Genomic DNA, 23,545 nt, shown 5'->3' on the forward strand with positions numbered 1-23,545 from the left:
CATTGGAACACGCCTTGCGTTATCGGGAAGTGCAGCCTGCAGGCCACTGGCCAGGGGTGCAGAAGGGTGGTCCTGGGGAGACAAGCTTGTGGACGGGTGGTAGGGAGCACCGGGCTGGGAACCTCTATGCTTTACTGCAGACAGATGAGGCCACAAAAACTGTGCCCAGCCTCCAGGCCACAGCCAACAAATACCATGATTTCTAAGCTGAGGCCAGGGTGAGGATCCAGTGCTGAGCCTGGAGGAGGCTGCAGAAGTCAGGGCGGCCAGGCCCATCGTGAAGGACAGCTCCTGGTGGCCACAGTCAAGTGCAGAAGGAACTTTCCCATGGCTCCTGTGGCCTGCACTGTGCTGGGGCATTACTGACACTCAGGCTTAGTATTGCAAGGGGCAGGTCTGGGCTGGGAACTGTGTACCACTCTGCCACCCAGCACCACGACATCATCTCAGCCGCAGCACAGGCAGGTACCCCCACCACAAAGTTCCACTCCCCACAGCACACTCTAGCAGCTGTGTCCCAGACAGCACATCTGCACAGACATGGATATGCTGCAGACTGACCCAGGCTCTCTTGTTCAGTTCTGATCACCTCACGTCCTCCTTTCCATGTGTGTCGATGCACACAAACACCCACCCACACCTAGTGCTCCATGTGAACTCCCTTGTCCCCACTAACAGCTGAGAAGCCTGTCCCTGCCTAGACCAAGACATCCTCGGGTGCTTCAGCATAGCAGAGAAGCTTCCAGCAAGCTGAGCTCTGTGGACACTGGGCAGCCCTGGGATAGGTACTGGATCCAGGAGGGCCCTTCAGTGCCTATAGAAAGCTTCAAGTTGGATACTAAGCAGGTCACTCAAGGCCCTGGGATTCTGAGGTTTAGCATCCTAGGAGATGCACAGGCCACAGACCTCATGTCAGACAGGTCCCCATAGTTCCCTGGCACCCACCTCCAAGTTCTAAAGCCTTTGCTGTCCACAGAGTACTTCCAGGACACCTGCAGCAGAGATAGCCTTGTTCTGTGTCTCTAGCATGTTCCACGGACTTGGTCTCCCTGGCAACCGTACCGGAGACTGCACTGGCCATCAGGACAGCAGTTCTGTGCCTGCACATGGGGGTGGGGGGACTGTGCTGAGGAACCCCTGGGAGACAGACCCAGGTATGGAGCAGAGGAGCAGAGCCTTCTGGGGGAGTGTAGGCTGGTCTGGATGCAGCCCTGAGGGGTGTGCTGGTTGGCTGGGTGTGACCACTCCCCCCAGTTAGTGGTGACACTATGTGAAACAAGCCGAGTATGGGCAAAGGTGAGCTTAGATCTAGAGGGAAGCAAAATCTGGGGTCTCCAGGAAGGATAGCTGATCTGACCCCTTACCTCCAAGGCAAGTCCTGCCTCCTCAAACTTTAAATTGAACCCACAAACCCGTGTTGGGGCATGAGCAGTGACTCAGCCCTATCTGCACCCACCATGCCTGACTCTGGGAATGACTGAGCCATGTGGTGAAAGTTGGCCTGGAGCAAACCGGGTGCACAGGCACCCCAGGTGCTTCAACATGAACTCTGGGCCAGGCTCACGGCATTGAGTGGTGCTTAGTGGGGTGTCCCAGGGCCATCTGGGGGACTCATGGCACATGGCCCTGAGGGTACAGTAAAGGTTCAAGTAAGTAGGGGGATCTCGGGGCTTCAGGGTGCCATGGGTCTCCAGCATGGGAGGAACTGAGCAGCTAAGCCCTGGTGCAATAAGATGAAGAGGCCTCAGCGGACACACCAGCCTTCCTTCCTGCCCTACTGCCTGCCTCCCGCCCACGAAGGAGGCCACTATTATTAGTGCAATTTCCGCGGTGTTCTGTTTATCTCCCGGAAGGGCTGATGGATGTGAATAATTACCAGACTATAAAAGCCAGCGTATGTGCTGCTCTCTATCGCTCTAAATCATCAAACAAATAAAGCAAGAAACAGCGTTTCTGAATATAATTTTCCCCTCTAATGGCTCAGAATTATTATCAAGAACAATGAAAATAAATAAGCAAAAGCCTCGCCAGTTAAAAACTAAACGGCTGTGTCAGGAAGGGGCAGAAAGGCCTGGTGGGGAGCAGGCTCGCACAGAGCCCCTCACCAGGGTGACAGTGAGCCACATGTCCTATGTCCCCGCTGCTCTAATATGCTCCAAGCCTCCCGGCCTTGGTGGCCTCTGCCTAGCTCCCACAGGCGGGGTACCTTGCCAGGCCTTTAGCCCCATCTGAGCACCAAGCTCCCAGACCATGCTGGGGACCATCCTGCTCAGTCCTCACTGATGGCTCTAGCAGGGAACAGGAGATTATCCTTCAGCTGAGCCAAGGATAAGGGTGGTGACTCCACAGTGTCTGTGCAGTGCTAGGCAGGAGCTCCGGACAACAGCAACCTGCACAGACCTAGGAAATGGGACAGGGCATTCTCATCTTGCTACAGAGACCACGATGTGTCATGTGAAGGCCCCTGACATATGCATGCACAAACGTATGCTTTTGCCATAGCCCAAGATGTTACTGCAGATTAAACTGCAGTGCCTCTCCGGGGCTCCAAGAGCTGACCTGTCAAGGCCACCCTCAGACACAACTGAGGCCTGGACTGTGAACAACAGGGCAACTCCTGTTCTGGGGTCCACACAGTCCAGCAGGATGGCTTTCCCTCCACATGAGCCTGAAGCTGCCCAAGCCCCAGTGGGAGCAGGCCAACGTGGCCCTCTGCTTGAGACACAAAGGCCAAAGACAGTGGAGACAGATCTGATGATCACTGGACGACACATCAATCCTCACATGTTTAAACATCTTGGCTCTAAGGGTGAGGTCAGTGTGTCAGCTGCTGCAAACAAGACTTCAAATGGCCTGGACCCATCAGAGAAGCAGGCACCAGGTCATAGACCTCCCTTTGGAAAAGGCTGTGGTCCTGGCCACTGGAGACACAACGCCATCTGCCCATAGGCTCAGGAGGCTGGGTGTTATCAACCGACTTAGGGGCAGTGGCCATGATTTCTTAGTGGAAGAGAAAGGAAGGCAAACAAAAAACGATGTCAACAGGGACACATCAAGTGACAGGCCAGGGCCACAGTGGGGAATCGGACTGGAGAGCTGATCCCCAGGGCTGCCTAGAAACTGCTCCAGACACGAACCTGGACAAAATGCCAAGCCAGCCAGCCATGGTGAGCACGTGTTTAATCCTAGCACTAGGGAGACACAGGCAGCAGATCTCTGTGAGTTCAAGGCCAGCCAGGGCTGCATACTGACAGAGAGAGAGAGAGAGAGAGAGAGAGAGAGAGAGAGAGAGAGAGAGAGAGAGAGAGAGAGAGAGAGAGCAGGACTGTGTTCCCAAGTGCTCCTGCTGTAGCAGAAACAAGGCAAGACTGAAGAAGTGATCTGCAACCAAGGGAGCTAGGTGAGTGCTCCATCCCAGACAAGCTCACCGGCTCTACAATACTGCAGGAATGAGGCAGGCCTGCTCAGGGGGTGCGAGAGCTAGCTGGTCCCTGTAGGACTGAGCCAGTCTCAGCACGTGGACTACTGACAGCAGAAGGGACTGAGAGCACAGGGCCGAGAAGTAAACCAATGTCACGTGGAGTTCAAAGCCACCTGTCCTCTAGCAACAGGAACTCAGACAAGAGTGGGAGACACCTCCTCTACCTGTGTTCACACTACTGGCAAAGGCAAGAAAGGGTGACCCCCACCCTAGCCACAGCCGGGGACACCTTGGAGAGTAAGCAAGGGGACATCTTGGTGTGAGCAAAGAAGTCACTGCAGCTGAGTCACAAGAGGAGGGACCCTACAGGTCAGAGTAAAACCTGGACAGGGGTTCAAGGTGCCCTTGATCTTGGGCACCCACTGCCCACTCTATGAAGAGGCCACCAAGATTCTGACACACATGGAAAAGGCAAGTGGGGGTTGCATGAGGGAACAGAATTCTGTGTACCCCAATTTGACCACTGCTGCAAAAAGGGATTCAGTTCACCAGAGCTAAAAGGAGCTTCTAGCCAGGCGTTTGCCTGGCCTAGCTGGCACAGAGTGAGGCCTGCCGATTTCCACCGGGAAATCCCATCTCTTATGCCTGCGTGGGTGGGACAGACACAGAGACTGAAGCGAAGATAGCAGCAGCCAGAACTGGGAAGGATGCTCCCAGGGTGGAGACTATTGAGCTGCTGGCTTTATCTCTAATGGATCATTTTCTGGGACAATAGGCAGTAGAATCTGGTGTCACACACCAGCAGTGTCAATGGCTTCTAGTAATGACATTTTTATTAAAACACACAGGGGATCAAGAGAGCTGGCTTGGAGAACACGGAGACCTGGGGATGGGACCAACCACCCACAGGGAAGCTGGTGGTGCGGAGAAAAGGCATCTTGGTGGCTGGGGGTAGGGGTGGGTGAATATCTGTGGCTGTCACATCTCCCTGGGGGGCCTGGGGAGGAGGTGTGGGCAATGGCCCCGTTCGTGTCCACCCATCCCAGTTAAGGCAGATACTACATGCTCAGTAGAGGTGTGGGACTCCACCCCACCCTGAGGATTTTTAGTTCATGACAGATCAACAGAGACAGTCACCAGTGGCCTTGTGTTGGATGGCACCTACCCTGCACTGCCAAAAGTCTAAGACATGTTTACAGGAGACAGTCCGAGAGGCAGGTCATGCTGATAGTGTAGAGCTGGCAAAGGGCCGGGTGTTGCATGCACGGGTATTTGGATTTGTGGCTGTGGACATGCAGAAGCTTCCAATTTCCCTGTGTCATCGCCCTGGACAATGGCTTAAACAACCAGGAGCCCACATAGAGCAATGAGCCTGAACTCCATAGTCCATGCACAAAACTGCAGCAGTGGTCTCCCAGGCCAGTCACTTACTTAGGTACTGAAAGGAAAGGGTTAAGGGCGGGCTCTCTGGGAACCAGTGGGGTGCTACAGAGGAGGGAAAGGGCATGGATGGAGACTCCTGGGACCAGTGGGCTACACGCTGTGGCTGGTACAGTAGTTAGCATGGGACCCAGGCCTGTGGTTACTCAGGTCTCTCTGGGGGTGAGCCCACTGCAGACGCAAAGTGGGGACATCAAAAGCACTCTCTCCTATGGCCCCCTCTGCACACCCAGATGCAATGCCTGCTGAAGGGGCCTTGTGACACTTCACCTGCTTCATGCGGCTCCAGGTTTCTGGGAAAGGCTGAGCTCATACAGGGTTAATCTCCTCCAGGTCCCCACTCTCAAGTCCAGTGCAGGAAGCCACTGAGCAGGGTGGAAGGGGATGCGCTGTACCAGTGCCTGACTTCTGGGCAGAAACCAGGCAGGTGCTCTGACTCAGGCAGCGGTCATTGTGGAAACCGGGCACTAGGGAAGGGGGGGGCTCTTTCCGCTGCAGGCTCCTACTTCAGAGCCACCCTGGGAACAGGACAGGCCTGATGTCCAAGTGTCCCAATGACTAAGGACACACCTAGCCAGTTCCAGATAGACTAGGGACATTCCTATCACAGAGACCCCATGGTCTCCTGCACCTGAGCAGTGTGCCATGCCATGGTGCCAACTCTAAAGATGTTGAAATGATAAAGGGTCATCTGCTGCTACTAGACCCAGCTAGAGGAGCTGGGGATACAATATAGTGCCATCAGCCACTGGTGTACAAGACATGACCACACTGGGAACATTTGTGGGTTCCAGAGCTCCCCCCACCACCACCACACATACTAAGGAATGTTCCCAGAAGGCACTCTGCACTGTAGGGGCTCCTCATTCCTAACCCACCCTCCTCTTCCGGAAGATTCCCAGTTTCCCGCCTATACCTGGGGGCCTAGGACCTAACAGACCCAGAGTAGGGGCCTGTCAGATCTAGAATGGTCCAACTGCCTCAGGCCAGTGAGTGTGTTGATATTCACCCTAGACAACTCTTCAGGGCCCAAGTGGGGGGGCAGGATGAAGCAGTGGCCAGTATTGGCTATCTGCCCACTGCGGTTGACAGGAGCAAGCCCACTGGTGGGGAAAGCAGCAGATGAGATGGTGGCAGGGTCCCATGCTCACCAGCAGACCATACAGCCTGAAAAGGTGAGCTCCCAGCAGGAAAATGTGCCAAGCACTGCTCCCCCTGGCAGAGCCAGCTCTCACTCTCAGTGGAGACAAGACTGGCCTGTTTGTACAAAGTTTGAAACGGGCTCTTGCCAGGCCATGCAGCCCAGGGACAGGCGCACAGAGCACGGGCATCTCGAGTCCTAGAAGCCAGGACAGCAGTGAGTACAGAGGGCAAGGGAAGGACAAGGGCTGCTGCCGGGGGCACAGGGAGAGCACACCTGCTCATAAGGGCACAGGCACACATCCAGGCCCCAAATAATCCATCCTCTGTCCCACAAGACCGGAAGGAGGGACTCCATTGCACTTCTGGAGCCTGCAAAAAATTAAGTAACTTGGGGCTGGAGATAATGGCTGAGCAGTTAAGAGTACTGGCTGTTCTTTCAAAGGACCCAGGCTTAATTCCCAGCACCCACATGGCATCTCACTCCAGTTACAGGAGATCTGACGCCCTCACACTGACATTCATGGGGGCAAAACACTAATGCACATAAAATAAAGATAAATTAAGTCATTAAAAAAAAAAACCTGACCAACTTCTGGGTTGAGCCTGGCCTCCTCAGGCTGCAGAGAGCAAGGGTGCTCCCCTGCAGCCTGAGGGCAGGGCCTGTTGTAAGTAGCCTGGAAAGCCTGAAGGGCCCAAACGCTCACTTTTGAGCAATGCAGCCCCAGGTGACTGCTCCATCTGTGATTCCTCTCCAGGAAGAAGGAAAGAACCCCAGCACCCTGACAAGGAGAGGAACGTGATTGGCACAGCGCTGGGCGCAGCTGCCAACCAGGCACAGGGCCACTCTGCTCCTTCCTCTCTTGACTTCTCTGATAATTAAAACATTTCATTTTACAGAGTCCACTTCACCTTAGAGTGCAGTGTGGGGGGTGTTAAAGATGGCCTATAGGGAAAGGCCACCAGCAGATAACCTGAGCCACACGGTCAAGGACAATATTATCAGGGCTGGTCTAGGATGGAGGTGACCACAGAACACACAATGCCCCACATCACCAAGGCCTCCAGCATAAGAGAAGTCAGACAATAGGCTGGCTCAGAGGAGCTGAGGACATTTCACCACTCTAGGTGGAGTGCAGGAGCTAGGGGACTGTGCAGGACACTGAGGAATAGTCCTCACAGTCAGGACTCATAGCAGACAGGCTCCATGGATGGCAGGGGTAACTCATGGGAACCTGCACTGCTGGCTCACCATCAACAGACCCACCTGCACCATCAGAGGAGGAGGAAGAGCAGGGCAGGGAGGAGGGGTCAGAGAGAGGGAGGAAGAGCAGGGGCAGGGAGAAGGGGGTCAGAGAGGGAGGAAGAAGAGTAGGGGCAGGGAGGAGGGGTCAGAGAGAAGGAAGAAGAGCAGGGGCAGGGAGGAGGGGTCAGAGAGAGGAAGGAAGAGCAGGGGCAGAGAGGAGGAGGCCAGAGAGAGGGAGGAAGAAGAGCAGGGGCAGGGAGGAGGAGGTCAGAGAGAGGGAGGAAGAAGAGCAGGGGCAGGGAGGAGGAGGTCAGAGAGAGGGTGGAAGAGCAGGGGCAGGGAGGAGGGGTCAGAGAGAGGGAGGAAGAAGAGCAGGGGCAGAGAGAGGAAAGAAAGAGGAAGGAAGAGAAATCCCCAACCAAAAAAGTAGGCCATATACAACCAAAGAGACAAAGCTGCAGGCCATCTCCCCAGCTCACTAGTTGGCCCGAGAGCCCAGCTCAGTTCCAGCCCCCCAGATCTACTGGGGGAAGGCTCCATAAACTGCTGCAAGTTAATGGCCCTGTTTTGGGCAAAGAATACAGACGGTTTCTGCTCGGTGCTTCCGAAACAGAAAGGTTGGGGATAGAGTCAATGGGCTCTGAGAGAGCCCCAACACGCACATGGCTCCTCTGATCCTCTGATCCCAGGGACACAGCTGCAAGGCTGGCAAGGCCTGGCTGTGGAAAGGACAGAGTGGGATGGCTCATCGAGCTAATGGGCACAGGCTGTGAGTCAGAGCCGTACCCTGCAGTGTGCACCAGATTCTCTGAATTGCCCACATTATCAGAGCACCATGGTGGCTAATGACACAGGGCTCATCTTGCTGTACCAAGGGCCCCAATGCCCCAGTTTGAGCTCAGGCATGTTACCTGCCTCGAGAGCTAATCCTCTGGTTCCCAAGGTAACTGAGATGTACAGCACCGTCTACAAGTAGGAGGCCAGAGCAGCAGACGAGGACAACAGTGGGGCTCTGGCCAGGGATAACACAGCTGTCCTGTCCCTCTGAGCTGGCTGGCATGCCAAGCTCTGTAGAGCAGAGCCTCAATGCCAGCTGGAGAGCAACCCTGGTTGGCTCTTGGTTACCTTGCCATTCAGGGTCTCCTGGCTTCTGGCAGCACACCCCCCTAGGGGAGGGTGGACAGCAAAAAGTCACATGTGGACTGACATTTTGCCTCACGTACCCGCAGTGTCTGAGACAGGACAGGTCAGGAGACATGGAACTAGCAGCATCCTTGGGACAGACTGGCTAAGATCACCACAAAATGTGGACTGGGTGCAAAGATCCCTTGCTGCCACAGTCATACTTGGTGCACCAGCAACACAGCCACAGAGCCTGCTGCTGGGCTTCCACCTGCAACAGTTGTCACCTTCAGAGGAGGTGCTTTCTGCAGACAGCTATGACTCTCATAAAAGTCTGAGGACAGCCGAGGACAGGCACCACAGCTAGGGGCTCTGGAGAGGACAGAGTGGCGGAGCAGGGGCCAGTGGCTATGTTCCTAACACCATCACAGCCACCAGCTTCAGGTGGAAGCAGCAACCTTACATTCCCCAGTGAGTTAGTCAGAGAGACATGGTGGGGCACCCAGCTCTCCCAAGTGCTACAAGTATGGTAGACAAGTGAGAGCGTCCACCTCGCAGGCACCACACAGCGGGGACAGGATAAGGGGGAGGCCACGGGATGCAAGCCAGATGAGAAACAACCATTGCAAGCTGAGTTGCCTCCTAATGGCTGGACTATTAGAAGAACCTGGTAGCCCAGAAGACCCCTGCAGAAGGTCATGCCTAGGGTGAGGTGCATGACCATCTGTGGTTCCTGAGGACTGGGGTGGCAAGACACTCGGAAGCTAGTACCTCACAGGCTGGCACAGATTCAAGCCAGGATGGGTCCCTTGCAGGTCCAACTGTCACTTGGGTCCTTAGGTGGTGATGCACCTTCCTAGACTAGGGCCCAGGATCTGACTAACCAGTGGCCATACATTAGGCAGGGAGGAAGGGGAGACGCCATCAGGGGCCCTGTAAGTACAGGCTCCTCACTTCCCATGCAAGGCAATGTCTTGGAGGCCACACGGCAGCCGTACCTGTGTGCCTACTCCACAGACACCCCAGGACAGAAACAGCTTTCTGTGGAAAGCATGAGAACCCACCCCTCCTGCCCCAACAGTGATGGAGGAAGGTCATTGGTTAAAAAATAAAGAAACTGCCTTGGCCCATTTTATTGGTTAGAACATAAGTGGCTGGAGTAAACAGAACAGAATGCTGGGAGGAAGAGGAAGTGAGCTCAGAGACGCCATGCTCCCCTCTCCCAGGCAGACGCGATAGCTCTGCTCTCTGAGGCAGACGCGATCAAGCTCTGGCCCAGGATGGACGTAGGAAGAGGCTATAATGGGCCAAGCAGTGTTTAAAAGAATACAATTTGTGTGTTGTTATTTCAGGTAAAGCTAGCCAGTGGCGGGAGCTGGGTGGTGGAATGCAACCCATAGCACCCCACAATACAACAGTTTCTGGACGACCGAGCAGAGCCTAGTGTTCTCTATCCTGCCTGACCAGGACAGCACACACCCCCACCTTCAAAATCCTTTGACCCTGATCATATCAGCCAAAGTAGCATCAGACCCAAAACAGCTTCAGGAAATGCTGGGCCTGCAAATACCCTCATGAACCTCAAGCCATCATGGCGCCCACAGCAGGGGCTCTGATGGGGAAACGGGATACAATAGTTTCCTGAGATCGAAGCACTCCACCCTACAGGGAAGCTCTTTAAACAGGAAGGTAGGCAACTCAAAACAGCTTCAGGACGTCCCTGAAACCCACCAGTTTCACCAGGCCCCTCCTCACCAGAGTGAGCAATAAAAGCTGCGAGTCATCTCCTCGGGAAGCCGAGCTGCCTGGAGGAGGCTCAGAGCAGCTGAGGCGTCTGCAAAGGATGCTCTCCAGCCTGTTGTGGCCTGCAGGCTGTGCAGTGTGCTCCAGATGTCCAGCTCTGTGAGCTGTCACCCACACTGGGGTGTCCTTGGGGGTGCAGCTGTCTCTCCTCACCCACAGGCCTGTCAGTGACCCCAGTAAAGCTCACGGTCCACCAAGTGGGACTTGGGTGGTGTCTGTACTCCGTCTGCTGTGGGCTCCCTACCTGGTGAGTGGCCCTGAGTGCTGCACCTCCTCGGGAAAAGTCTTTCTGCACACAACTGGGGGAGACAGAAGGACTCAGCAGTGGGGACTCCCCAGTTTTAAGCCATATCCAGGGAGCAGTACCCACATGTATTAACTCCAGCGATGTAACAAGGACTCAAGTGGCACTGACCCCCTTGAGGTCCCTGCTGGAGCTGGGGACAGAGGCATATGTGAAATCCTACTTTCTGGGGCCCATAGCATGATGTGAGAGAACCCAAATCAAACTCATACATGGTCTGTGCATCCCCAAGGACACATAGGTACCATCCTTCCATGGTCAGTTGCCAATGCAACAGATCTAGAGTACCCAGGTAGAGCTAACCTCAGAGAAAACGCTCCCACCAGATGGGCCTATAGAGTAGTGTTCTGATTGTGATCAAAATGGGAGGGCCCAGCTCATGGGGGGGGGGGTAGTGACCCTCGGCTGCTACTCCTGGGTTTTATAAGAAAGCAGGATGAGCCAGGTGGTGGTGGTGCAAAGCTTTAATCCCAGCATTCTGGAGGCAGAGCCAGGTGGGTCTCTATGAGTTTGAGGCCAGCCTGGTCTACAGAGTAAGTTCTAGGACAGGCTCCAAAGCTACACAGAGAAACCTTGTCTCAAAAACCAAAAAAAAGAAAAAGAAAGAAAAGAAAAAAAAAGCAGGCTGAGCAAGCCAGTAAGCAGCACCCTCCATGGCCTCTGCATCAGCTCCTGCCCTGACTTCCCGCTATGATGGAGCGCCAGCAGAATGTATAAGCTGAGTCAGCTCTTCCAAGCTGCTTTGGGTCATGGTGTCTATCACTGCAACGGAGAACTAACTAAGGCCCCTCCCTGCCATGGAAGGGGTGACAGGGCCTCCCGTACCAAGACCAAGGCTGAGGCTTTGCTGGAGCTCTCTGTCCCCAAACAAGTGGCCATTGTGTTCACTACTAGCCCTGGTGTCCACCCCCAGCCATGGCAGGACACAGGGAGCTGAGGTGGCTGGACCTGCACCCACTGCATCGTGGGTGACTGTTGGGACAGGTGGACCAGCTAAGTCGCCCGAGGTACACTGCATGGATTCCTGCCACCAACAGTCATCTGTGAGCAGCTGTCGTCTTTCAGGAAGCCCCAGGCTTCACAAGCTGCAGGGCCATGTGGCCACGCACAGACCAGCACCACCCTCGGACAGCACGGTTCTCTGTCCTTGCAGAGGTGCTTCTCAATACTAGGGACATTCTAGTCTCATACAGGCCCAGAGCTGGCCCACCAGCCTGCCTCTCTGGTGGCTCCTGGCAGCTCTCGGGTCTCTCTGAAGCTAAGCAGTGGGTGCTGGCCAGGTCTCATTCTCAGACTCTAACGCCAGGGGCTGGCCTGGTTTTTCTCTCTCTATCTGTTCAGTTGAACTGTAGCTTCACCATGCAGCCCTGGCTGACCTGCAGCTATTATTCTTCACTCTTATTTTCCAAGGGAGAAAGTGGGGCTGTCTCCCCATCCCCTAGCACAGCAGCAGGGGTAGGGAAGCCAGGGAACAGCCACTAGTCAGAAAGGCGGGAGTGCCACCTAGTGGCCACAAGAAGCAGGACTCGGGCTCAGGTCCTCAGTCCTAGCATATCCCAGTTACACATTCACACCAAAACAAACCCACCACACATGCGCATACAGGCCCTTGCTGTGCACATATGGAGATTTGCAGCAGAAGCAGCCATGGGCTATTTTTATCTGCGGTGTCATGAGCCCTGCTGGACAATGCAGCCACGAGGAGCAGGCCACTGGCCCTTGTTACTGCCACAGCACTTCTCAGGGGATCCTCGTGGCCCAGGTGGCAGCTGCCACAGCTGGCTCCACACAGGTGGCAGCAGGGCACCATGGGAGAAGTCACCTAGCTGGACAGGTGTACACAGAGGATGGTGTCACCAAAGGCCAGGAGTCACCCTGGGGGTTGAGGGTACAGCTAGGCTGCTCATGAGATGCCACTCAGCCCGACGCTGTCACACTCAGACACCCCAGCAGAAGCCCACAGGACCAGTGTACCCGGCAGTGTAAACTGACAGGGCCTTCAGGAGGCAAGACTCATCCTACTGTGGGTGGCACCATTCCCTGGGCTGGGATCCTGGATCAAATATAAGAAGAAGGAGCTATACTAGCATCCATCTGGTCCCCTTCCTGTCATGTGCCAACTGCCTCAGCACCTTCCCTGCAAGATGGTGGAGCCAAGGCAAACCCTTCTTCTCGCTAGCTGCCTTTGTCAGAGGATTTTTATTGCAACAGGAAAAGCAGCTGAAAGGCTTGGCTGGCAGAGTGCTGCCCACACACCCCTGACATTCTCCCAGCTCTGGGAAGTCACCTCCCAGATGATCACCAGTGTCACCGCAGAGTCCTCAGAGGGCGGCAGCATGGTCAGAGGCAGAGACTGGGATACGCCTTACAACCAGTTCTGAAGGAGGAGAAGGGTTGCGCCCCAGGCCAGGGAACACAGAGTCCCTGACACTGGGACAGCAGAGTGCAGGACTCCCTACGGCCGCAGGGAAGCAAGAAGTAGCAGACACATACTTCAGGGATTTCTCAGTTCTGACACTGTGAGGGAACAGTGCTGGGACCCACAAGGTATGAGAATGTCAGAATATTTGGGGTTCACTTTTCACCTAGCCTTGAACTCAGATATCTGACTGCCTCTGCCTCCCGAGTACTGGGATTAAGGTATGTGCCACCACCACCTCGTTGGGATTCACTTTCCTAAACAGCAAAGTTCAGCCCAGCTTGGCCATCAGCCAGGAAGCTGTAGGCCAATGGCTGGCTACAGGGTTCACATGGGAGGCTGTGCCCTCCAGGGAAGGAGAGCTGCCCAGAGCCAAGTGTGGACTCCACTGGAGCAGGGAGGACCATGTGCCTAGGGTTTGAGTGCAGAGACACCCCAAAAAGAGGGTACTCTTGATGTGGTCCTCCACAGGCTCAGCACACAGCCCTGTCCACAACCGAGCAACATAGGGAAGGCCTGTTAGGGGCAACGTATTCCTATCACACCTGGGACATCAGGGGGTGCTGGACATTGGGAGGCAGAAGGACCTACTGTGTGATCACGAGGTGGAGCTAAGAGGCACCAGAGCCCAAGTGCTCAGGAGGCCGCAGACTCACCTAGGGAGACCTGAGCCACCACCTTCCGCTCAGGGAGACTCTAAGAGCCATGCAATGGCCCCAGAGACAAAGCACCTGGTGGGAGCAACGGGACTCCCTGCATCCTGAATTCTCAGCTGTGGGTGGGGAAGGCACCTCCACACATAAGCAGAGGCCCAGGGTGACGGCTAGTTGTCAACATCACAGATGCTACAACCACCAGGGAGAGTCTTAGCAGGAATGTCTGGGTCATGTGCCCGAGAGACCTGAGCGTTTCATAGGTGTGGGAAAACGAAGCTGAACAAGGTGGCAGCATCCCTGGACTGTGTGAGAGGAGAAATGACCGAGCATGCAGCTCTGCTCCACATGGGCGTGGCTCTACTTTCCTGTGTGACTGACTGTGGGCTGCAACAGGAGTCGACATGAACCCATTCCCCCAAGTGGCTTTCCACAGTGACAGAAATGGCAGCAGGACAGCCAGCTACTGGGACCTGCCTTCAGTGGGGACCACAGACATCCTCCGCCCTCAGCATTGCCCTCCCCACTCAGCATCACCAGGTATGGCGGAGGGCATTCTTCCCGTCCACACTGTGCAACAAGGAAGCTGAGCCCAAGGGGAGATGGGAGCTTGGACTGGGATAGGGCTCTGCCTGGCAATCAAAGGGAAATGGAAAGGGGGGGGGGGGAGGAAGAGATGGAAAGAGAGAGAGAGATTGAAAGAGAGAAAGAGAGAGGAGGGCACTGTTGGCTAGCTGGCACCTCACACAGCCTCCAGGTCCAGCAGGAATCAACCCCTGTGATGTGGCAGCAGGTGACATACCCATTGGCCTATTTGCTGCCCAGAATGACAGAACTGCAGTGGGTACCTGTTAACCACCAAGGCCACCGTCTTGGGTCAGCACATCTCCCCCAAGACTGAAGGATAAACAGAAGGTGTACCACAGTAACCTGTCGGAGTAGCCACATCTCCCCATGCCTCACACCCTGGCACTCACCAGGACTTGGGCTCGCCGAAGTGCAGGTAGTTGATGCTGTAGAGGTCCATGTCCTCTGTGTGCCAGGCAAAAGTGGTTTTCCACATGCCAAAGTACAGGTAGGGTGTGTTCACGCCCTCGATGATGGTGCCGCACTCACGTTCCACCATATCCAAGATGGTCCTCAGGTTACCAATGTTCCACTGGGCCACATCCTGTGGACAGCAAGTGTGTGGTCAGCAGAATCCTCCCAGGATACTTGTGCCCACCTGCACCCTGAATGCAGTCACCTGGGGTAGAACGGGGCTACTGAGATAAGTCAGGATCAGATCCCCAGGCTCCAATTGGTCATCCCAAAAGGCCAAGGGGACCAGGGTCATGGGCCCTGCGCTCTCACCTGCCACCCCAGCCTTCCTGGAATAGCATGCTGCAGGCAACAGTCTACAAACCATCATGTGCCAATGGACAACTACAGCTTGGCAGTGACCTCCACACCTCTAATAACACAGTCTCCACGTGAGTGATCCCTTCACAGGCATGTGAACCCATGTCCAAATGACAGCCCTTCCAGAACCTTCCACCAAACAAGATCAGACAGCTTCAAAGGACATAGGCAAACATATATGAAGCCCCCACCCTGACCTGTGCCCTCATCAAACGCTAGCTGGAGCTAAGGTAGGGCAGGAGCCTCATGTGCCTGTGCCTGAGACCTCTCCTCATCCCAGAGCCAGCAGGATGCATCACAGCATCTCAATACAAGCTAACAGGATGACCAGCGGTGACCACTCCCCTGCCAGGAGGCTGAAGGCCCAAGTCTGGAGGGCAGAGGCTGCTGAGGTCACAGTAACATAATGGCAACAGGTCACCAAGCATAAAATGGCCTTGTTGCCCTGCCTGCTACCCAGCACAGTGACCATGTGGGACATGTCATGGGCTGCAAGAAAGGGACCCAGGTATAGCCTCATGGGGAGAATTCATGCCATGGCTGGGTCAAAAGTCCTCTGCTCTGGGTCTCAGCTTCCCCATCTGTAACAGATTCTGTGCTACTTCAGGTGAGGCAGGCCAAAGCCACAAGCTTCCAGGGGGCCTGTGGTAGATGTGGCTCAGGGTTGGGCCTTGGCAGCTGAATCCTGTGAGAAGTCGGCACACTGGCTAACAGGAGATGGGACGTAGGGACACGCCTGTTCGGAACATCTTGCCAGGCTAGCACTGCCCTAGGAGCACAGACAACAAAATGAGACCTGCTAGAGGACAGGGAGCCCAAACCCAAGAGAAGAGAGCACACAGCACAGATCGGAGACCTGACTGCTTCCTGTAAAGTTGCTTGGCACCTGCAGTGGATAAAGCAGATCAAGACACCAAGACACCCCACACTCCCCCACCAGAGTGCAGAGGCTTTCTCATGGGGTGCAATGCTGGGCAATGTGAACAGGGCACAGCACACAGAACAAGAGAGTAAGGAGTTCAAGGTCATCCCTAGCAAATTCAAATCCAACCTGGGCTCCATGAGACCCTGGCTCAGGAAGGAGGAAAAAGAAGCCACCTGCTGTGGGATGGTCTTTCTGTATGCTGTGAATATGTGTTGCTCTCACTGGTTAATAAATAAAGCTACTTTGGCCTACAGAAAGGTAAGATGGAGCCAGGCGGGAAATTGAAGCAGAGATACAGGTGAAGAAGGGTGGAGTCGAGGAAACACCAGCCAGCTGCTAAGAAAGCAAGACTTGTAGAAAATGAGGTAACAAGCCACGAACCATGTGGCAAAGCATAGACAAGAAATAAGGGTTAATTTAAATGTAAGAGCTAGCTAGTAATAAGCCTGAGCCATTGGTCAAACATCATTATTCTATAATTAATATAAGCCTCTGAATGGTTACTGAGGAACTGGTGGGTGGAAGAGAAACCTCCAGTTACAGTCACCTATAGACGGGCTTGTGAGACAGCTTCCACCTCAGTCATGGCACAAGGCAGGAACAGCTGCAGCAACAGTTGAGCACACACACTTGAAAGAAATAAGCCTTCAAGTCAGAAAGGACATGGACGAGCTCTAAGCACACATGGTTGCAGGACATAAGTCATGGGAAAGGCTGTGCCATGACTGCAGTCCTGAGACACTGTGGATAAGGAACAAGAATGGAGGCAGGGAATGCTTAGAATCATGGCTGGGACAAGGAGGCCAGAGGCAGTAGGCTCTCAAGCAGGACTCCCTTCCTTTAATTATTTGATTACTTGTGTATGAATGCAGGGCAGTACCCTCAGGGGCCAGATCCCCGAGCTGGAGTTAGAGTCACCCTGAGGTAGGTACTGGGAATCTGAGTTCTCAGGACTAACAGAAGTATTCTAACCACGGAGCTGTCTTCCCAGCCCTCAAGCGAGTTTTCTGCTCCATTTTGCTATAGACTTAAAACTGATCTAAAAAAGAAAATGTCTATTTTAAGAACTTTTGTTGCTGGGTGGTGGTGGCACACACCTGTAATCCCAGCACTCAGTAGGCAGAGGCAGGCAGCTCTCTGTAAATTCAAGGCCAGCCTGATCTGCACAGTGAGTTCCAGGACAGCCAGAGCTGTTACACAGAGAAACCCTGTCTTGTTTACAGTTATTTTATTTTGTGTGGGACATGAGGAGTCAGGGGACAACTTCATTCTCTCAACCATGTATGCCCTGGGAATTAAACTCAGGTTGTCAGGCTTGGCAGCTGGGACTCTGCCCCATCTGACCATCTCCTCTCATCTCATCTGTTCTTTTATTATTATTATTTTTAAGATTTATTTATTTATTATGTATACAGTGTTCTTTCTGTCTGCAGGCCAGAAGAGGGCACCAGATCTCATTACAGACGGTTGTCAGCCACCATGTGGCTTCTGGGAATTGAACTCAGAACCTTTGGAAGAACAGCCAGTGCTCTTAACCACTGAACCATCTCTCCCCTAGAATTTTCATTTTCTTTTCGTTTTTCGAGACAGGGTTTCTTTGTGTAGCTTTAACTGTCCTGGAAGTCACTCTGTAGATCAGGCAGCCTGGCCTTGAATGTACAGAAATCTACCTGCCTCTACCTCCGAGTGCTGGGATTAAAGGTGTTTGCCACTACCATCTGGGTGATTCTTTTGTTTTTAATAAACAAACATAACCAATACTGACCTAGAATTCCCCCGGCATCCAGACCATCCCCTTTGGTACAAGCATCTCTCCAGCAGCTGATCTGGGTCAGGGGGCTCTCCTCACCGGCCTGGGTCTGACCACAGATCATAGAGCAGCAGGCTAAAGACCAAGGCCACTGAGGTCTCAGGAAAGACACAAGGCCAAACTTTGTCTGTGGAACCAGCAACAGGTTCTTAAACTTGCACCGAGAATAGAAGCGAAAAGAATTACGTGGACTCTGATGTGGGAGTGTCATATATCAATCTGTTGATTTCATTGGTTAAGTAATAAACTGCTTGGCTCATAGCTTAGAACATAGGTGGGTGGAATAAACAGAACAGAATGCTGGGAGGAAGAGGAAGTGAGCTCAGAGACTCGACAGCTCTGCTCTTTGGAGCAGAGAGACGCCATGCCCCACTCCCAGGCAGACGCACGCGATGAAGCTCCGACCCAGGATGGACGTAGGCTAGAATCTTCCCGGTAAGACTGGTGCCCACAGATTATTAGAGATGGGTTGATCGGGATATCAGAATTAGCCAGTAAGGGCTAGAGCTAAAGGGCCAAGCAGTGTTTAAAAGAATACAGTTTCCGTGTAATTATTTCGGGGCATAAGCTAGAGCTAGCCATGTGGGCGGCCGGGTGCCGGGGACGCAGCCCCGTCCGCTCCTATTACTACAGACGGCGCCCAACGTGGGGCTAAATCCACTTAAAAACCTGAGAAGGCTTAAAAATAAGGGAGAGAGTTTAACACAGATTTTTGCTGTTTGTTGGTGGTGTGCTGTAGAGAGATTTCCTGATTCGGCAACAGCAGCATAAAAAACGCTGCATCATTTTAAAGCGCGGCTTCCTGGGGCTGTGCTGCCAGCATGAACTCTGGCTTTAAAGCATTTCAAAGGCTTTTTAGGGGACTGGATGTTTCTGTTCCCGCTTGGGATCGGAAGGAGAGTGCTCTGAGACCCTGCGGATGGATGGCTCAGCGCTCCCCGCCTGCACCTGGGCAGCCGGCCGAATCAGGCTTAGGCAGGCGGAAGAGCATGGCGGATTTCGGCTCTGCGTGTCAGATTTGGCTGTAACTTGGATGAAAAGAATTTCTGTGCTGCACGCTCAGTCTCAGAATTAAAGTGCTAGCCGGGCGGTGGTGGCGCACGCCTTTAATCCCAGCACTCGGGAGGCAGAGGCAGGCGGATCTCTGTGAGTTCGAGACCAGCCTGGTCTACAAGAGCTAGTTCCAGGACAGGCTCCAAAACCACAGAGAAACCCTGTCTCGAAAAACCAAAAAAAAAAAAAAAAAAAGAATTAAAGTGCTGAGTGCCGCTCCTACCTGGCGGCCCCAGAACTAGCACAAAATGGTACGTCCTCCATTTTGAAATTTTCCTGACTCAGCAGCAGGAAAAAACTGGCTGTTTTAAAATGCTGGCTTTCTGGGCTGTGCCGCCATTGCAATCTCTGTCTGGCTCCTGCGGGAGATAGAGCTTTTGAATGGAGCATTTGGAGTAAAGTGCTAAGATTTGTTTGATGGCAACTAGACTGCTCTGTGCCTAAAAGGGGGACATTGCGTGCTGCAGCTCAGAGGCACAAGCAGCTCCGCCATGCTAGTGGTGCAATGTGCAAGGATCAGAGGCACGAGCGGCTCCGCCATGTTGGACTGGGCGGGGCCAGCAAGCAGTACCTGTTTTTGACCTAGGAATGTCACAGCTTAGATTCTTAAGCGCCTAGTGATTTAAAGGCGCAAATCAAAAGTGCTCCTGGATAGTAAAAAATTGCAGATTCACAATAGGACAGATTCAGACCACTAACTGAGTCACATTGTTGGATGAATGTACATAGGCTTGAGAGAGAGAGAAGAAAAAGAATATAGAGAATAAAGTTAATGGTTTAAAAAAAAGGTAAAGTCTTTAAAGAGACAGAGTACAGATAGTTAAGAGATTAAAAGAAATAAAGAAAAATAAGCCACGTAAAAATGGAAAATTCACAGAGAGTCTGGATTATGTACATTGTGTTTTCTTTAAAATTTTTGACTGTGAAGGAGCTAAATACAGAGAGAAATTTCATTACATGGTCTGCCAAGCTAAACCAGAATGGATATAAGGGTATTACGATTTCAAAATTTGGGTCTAAGGATATGATGCTTTGGAGAGGGTCTTCTTTTGTTTTCACAGAGGACCAGACCCTGTGGATTGCATCTATCCGGATATGATATGATGGACCACACCCTCCTGAAGGGTTGCTGTGAACATCTTCAGAAAATTGCTTCGCTCAACTGCCAACTGAGATGAAACTAGCACACAGGTTATACCATAAAAGACCTAATTAACGATGCCCCCATTCAGCAGGAAGCAGTTTGGAGAGAAAAAACTGCGCCCATGTTCCCAAATACGGTTTATAAACATTCTTTTACATTTAAAGGGGGATATGATAAAGATACGAATAATTTACATTGATATGGATTTTGTTTTAGTGATTTAAATTTAAGGTCAATTTTGTTATATGTATATGTGTTTCTGATCTTGATTAAGGTACTGTGATTGTGTAGTTCATTTAAAAATGTAATGTATAATTAGAAATATAGATTGTTAATAGATAATCATAATAGTCAAGTTTGTTAGTTAAGATTTTCTAGATGTACATAGATATATTTTAGATAGGCATTCTTCATATTTTTCAAAGATTATAGAATATGGCATTTTAAATGTTTTAATAATTTAGGGCTTTTCATGACAATGAGACACTCTGCTCCTGGCAGCACCAATCTACTTCAAGAAGATGGGCATCAAAGAGGATCCTTATGGAGTCTGATAGCCATTTGGGCAAGAAACTGTTCTTGCCAGGATTGCTGCATAAACTGGACAAAGAGAATCCGCAGAGAGAGGACTGCTGAACTTGCCTAAAGGTGAGATGGTCTTTCGGGGTTCCTGACTCATGAAAGAGTCTGCGAGACATTCTGCAGGACACAGCAGATAGTGACTGAACTGTCTTTGGAATTTCCTGCTTGATGAAAATGTCTGCTGGATACCATGGGCCTGAAGGCTGAAGATGGATGCCCCAACGGTACAGAGGAGCTTTGGGTGACTGTCCAGGCAGCGAGATGTCTCTGTCATTTCTAGAGTTTTGGACTTCTTGTTTACTTAGGTATTATTATATCCTTCTGGAGTCTTTGATGGAGTTGAAGAATGAATAGATAGTTATAGTTTTCCTTAGTTATGATAAAAGATAAAATAGATATAAATATTGTAACTGTAATTCTTGCTTGATAACTGTTTTGTTATATGTAATTTTGCTATGTTAAAGTTAAAGCCTTCCTTTTTTTGTTTAAACAGAAAAAGGGGAAGTGATGTGGGAGTGTCATATATCAATCTGTTGATTTCATTGGTTAAGTAATAAACAAACTGCTTGGCTCATAGCTTAGAACATAGGTGGGTGGAGTAAACAACAGAATGCTGAGAGGAAGAGGAAGTGAGCTCAGAGACTCGACAGCTCTGCTCTCTGGAGCAGAGAGACGCCATGCCCCGCTCCCAGGCAGATGCACGTGATGAAGCTCCGACCCAGGATGGACGTAGGCTAGAATCTTCCTGGTAAGACCGGTGCCCACAGATTATTAGAGATGGGTTGATCGGGATATCAGAATTAGCCAGTAAGGGCTAGAGCTAAAGGGCCAAGCAGTGTTTAAAAGAATACAGTTTCCATGTAATTATTTCGGGGCATAAGCTAGAGCTAGCCATGTGGGCGGCCGGGTGCCGGGGACGCAGCCCCGTCTGCTCCTATTACTACAGGACTCTACAGAGTTAGGCCACCGCCAGGAAAGAACACAACCAAGCCTGCTGTCCCAGGCACTCAGAAGGCTGAGGCCAGAGTGGACTTGTCTCCAAAAAGAAGATACAAAGGTGTGACTATGACACTGTGAGCCAGCTTAGCATGAGCAAGGGCCCCACGGATGGTCCCAGTACTGAAAGAAGACTGGACAGACTGACAGCTCACAGAGCAGAGACAGACAGGGTGCAGACGGCCTGCTGGTGACGAACTCACACCCCATGTGCATGAAAAGTCTAAGTACAGACTTCTCCACAGAGGCACAGAGAGAAGAGTGAGCCCCCGGACACTCAGCATCGTGGAAAAAGGAACCACAACGCAGTGGTGCCTCTCAAACCCAGAGTGGCACCAAGTGCCAGGAAGCAGGAATCGAGAGGCAGCCAGCTCAGCCAGCAGATGCACCCAGATACGGACCTCAGAGAAACAAAGGCCTGACCACATGGACATGGACAGCACCCACAGCTGCCTCACCTCCTGGAGCCCAAGCAGGCCATAGCCCCATGTCTATCACCTGATGGACAGGGGCATGCTGTGTGGGCCCACTAAGAGAAGACATAAGAGGCCACAATGTGGGACACTAAAAACAGAAAATGTCCAGACAGAAGTGGACCCCTGGTGTAAGTCTGGGAAGAAATGGGGTGACTGTTCATGAGGCTAGGTCTGTTTTCTGGGGTGGCAAGTGAGGGCTCTACAGCGCTGTGGGTGCACTGGAGCCCACAGGACCCTGGGCTTTCAGCAGCTGCAGCTCAGGGCATGCCAGCTGTACGAAGCCAGCCTGCCTTTAGGGCTCGCATGAAGGTGCTGCCACCAAGCCTGGTGACCTGAGTTCAGAGCTACAACACCACAGACGCCGACACACATGTGTCTGCATGCACACACACACAAGAACAGACACACTCACACCACACACAACTCAAAAACAAAATAAACAAATAACCAACACTGAGGAGCAGCTCAGTGGGAGACCCTGCACCCGGCCAACAGCACCCACGCAGAAAGCTGGATGCGACAGTGTGTACCTGTAACCCAGCTCTGGACAGACACAGGGGAGTCCCGACTTGCTAGACAGTCTAGCCTAGCAGGTGAGCTCCAGGTTCAGTGAGACCCTGTCCCAGAAACCAAGACAGAGGGGGATGGCTCAGCACTTAAGAGCACTGGCTGCAAAACCCACAGAGGCTCTCACCAGCTGCACTCCAGTTCCAGGGGATCAAATACACAGGCGAAACACCCACACAAGTGTTAAAAATGAGTAAACTTTAAAAACCCAACAATAAGAAACAAGGTGGAGGAGATAACCCCAGTACTCATGAGGAAAGTTTATTTCCTTATGGTTGAAGCCAGCTTGGTCTACACAGTGAGACCCTGTCACCTAAAACTGCAAGGTAGACAGGGCCAGGGTCTAAGGAAGACATTTGAGATTATTCACGGGTCTCCTATGTGTGCACGCACATACACACAAATCATCAACCAACAGAACCTTCCAGAGGAATGCTGTGAAATACCAGCACCAACGTGCCTCTGCCCTGTGGTAGGAACCACAGTTCCAAGGCATGGGCTCCCAGCTCCATACCTCAGCAGCTTCCACTGAGGTGGCTTAAACCTCAAGGGCACAAGACAGAGGAGTCAGAAGAGACAGAGCCCAAATAGTCCCCACCACCAAGATCAAATCAGGCTGTAGCCTCCTGTTCAGCACACCAGTCTGGGCCAAAAGCCAGTGCAGTCCTGCCAAGTAGTGTCCAGGAACATGGAGATGGGTGGGAGCCACTGGAATCAGAGTGGTCTCCTCCCTTCCCTACAGCCCACATGGTAGCCAGGCCCATGGACACTTACGTCATCATATAGGGAGCCACTGATATCAGCCCCATAGATGGGCGAGACGAAGGTCAGGTTCTTCCAATACTTTCGTTCCAGGTCGTCAAAGTCCTGATGGCGAGGGGTGCAGTACCTGGGGATATCACAATAGCTCAGGTTGTGCTCTGGGCAGTATGAGACCCTTTAGCTACCTCAGAACCAAGGCTGCCTATGGCAAGCAGGGGCACGGAGATTCGGGAACCTGGGGCAGCTGGAGCAGAGAACACGGGGACCATGTGTCTGCACAT

General features: G+C 52.6%; 1 protein-coding gene across 1 annotated transcript in view; it reads right to left on the minus strand.

Annotated features, from left to right (window-relative positions):
* The window catches only part of Kdm4b (lysine demethylase 4B), a 60,118-nt gene that overhangs the window by 8,968 nt on the left and 27,605 nt on the right, over positions 1 to 23,545 (minus strand). Inside the window, exons 7-13 of the mRNA XM_075942821.1 lie at positions 23,277 to 23,391; positions 14,526 to 14,719; positions 14,026 to 14,134; positions 12,203 to 12,302; positions 10,417 to 10,471; positions 8,594 to 8,741; positions 19 to 72 (exon numbers count right to left, since the gene is read on the minus strand). Coding sequence (XP_075798936.1) covers positions 19 to 72; positions 8,594 to 8,741; positions 10,417 to 10,471; positions 12,203 to 12,302; positions 14,026 to 14,134; positions 14,526 to 14,719; positions 23,277 to 23,391 — 775 coding nt within the window. The remainder of the gene's footprint in view (positions 1 to 18; positions 73 to 8,593; positions 8,742 to 10,416; positions 10,472 to 12,202; positions 12,303 to 14,025; positions 14,135 to 14,525; positions 14,720 to 23,276; positions 23,392 to 23,545) is intronic.

The sequence above is a fragment of the Microtus pennsylvanicus genome, chromosome 12 (genome assembly GCF_037038515.1).
Source record: "Microtus pennsylvanicus isolate mMicPen1 chromosome 12, mMicPen1.hap1, whole genome shotgun sequence".
NCBI lineage: Eukaryota > Metazoa > Chordata > Mammalia > Rodentia > Cricetidae > Microtus > Microtus pennsylvanicus.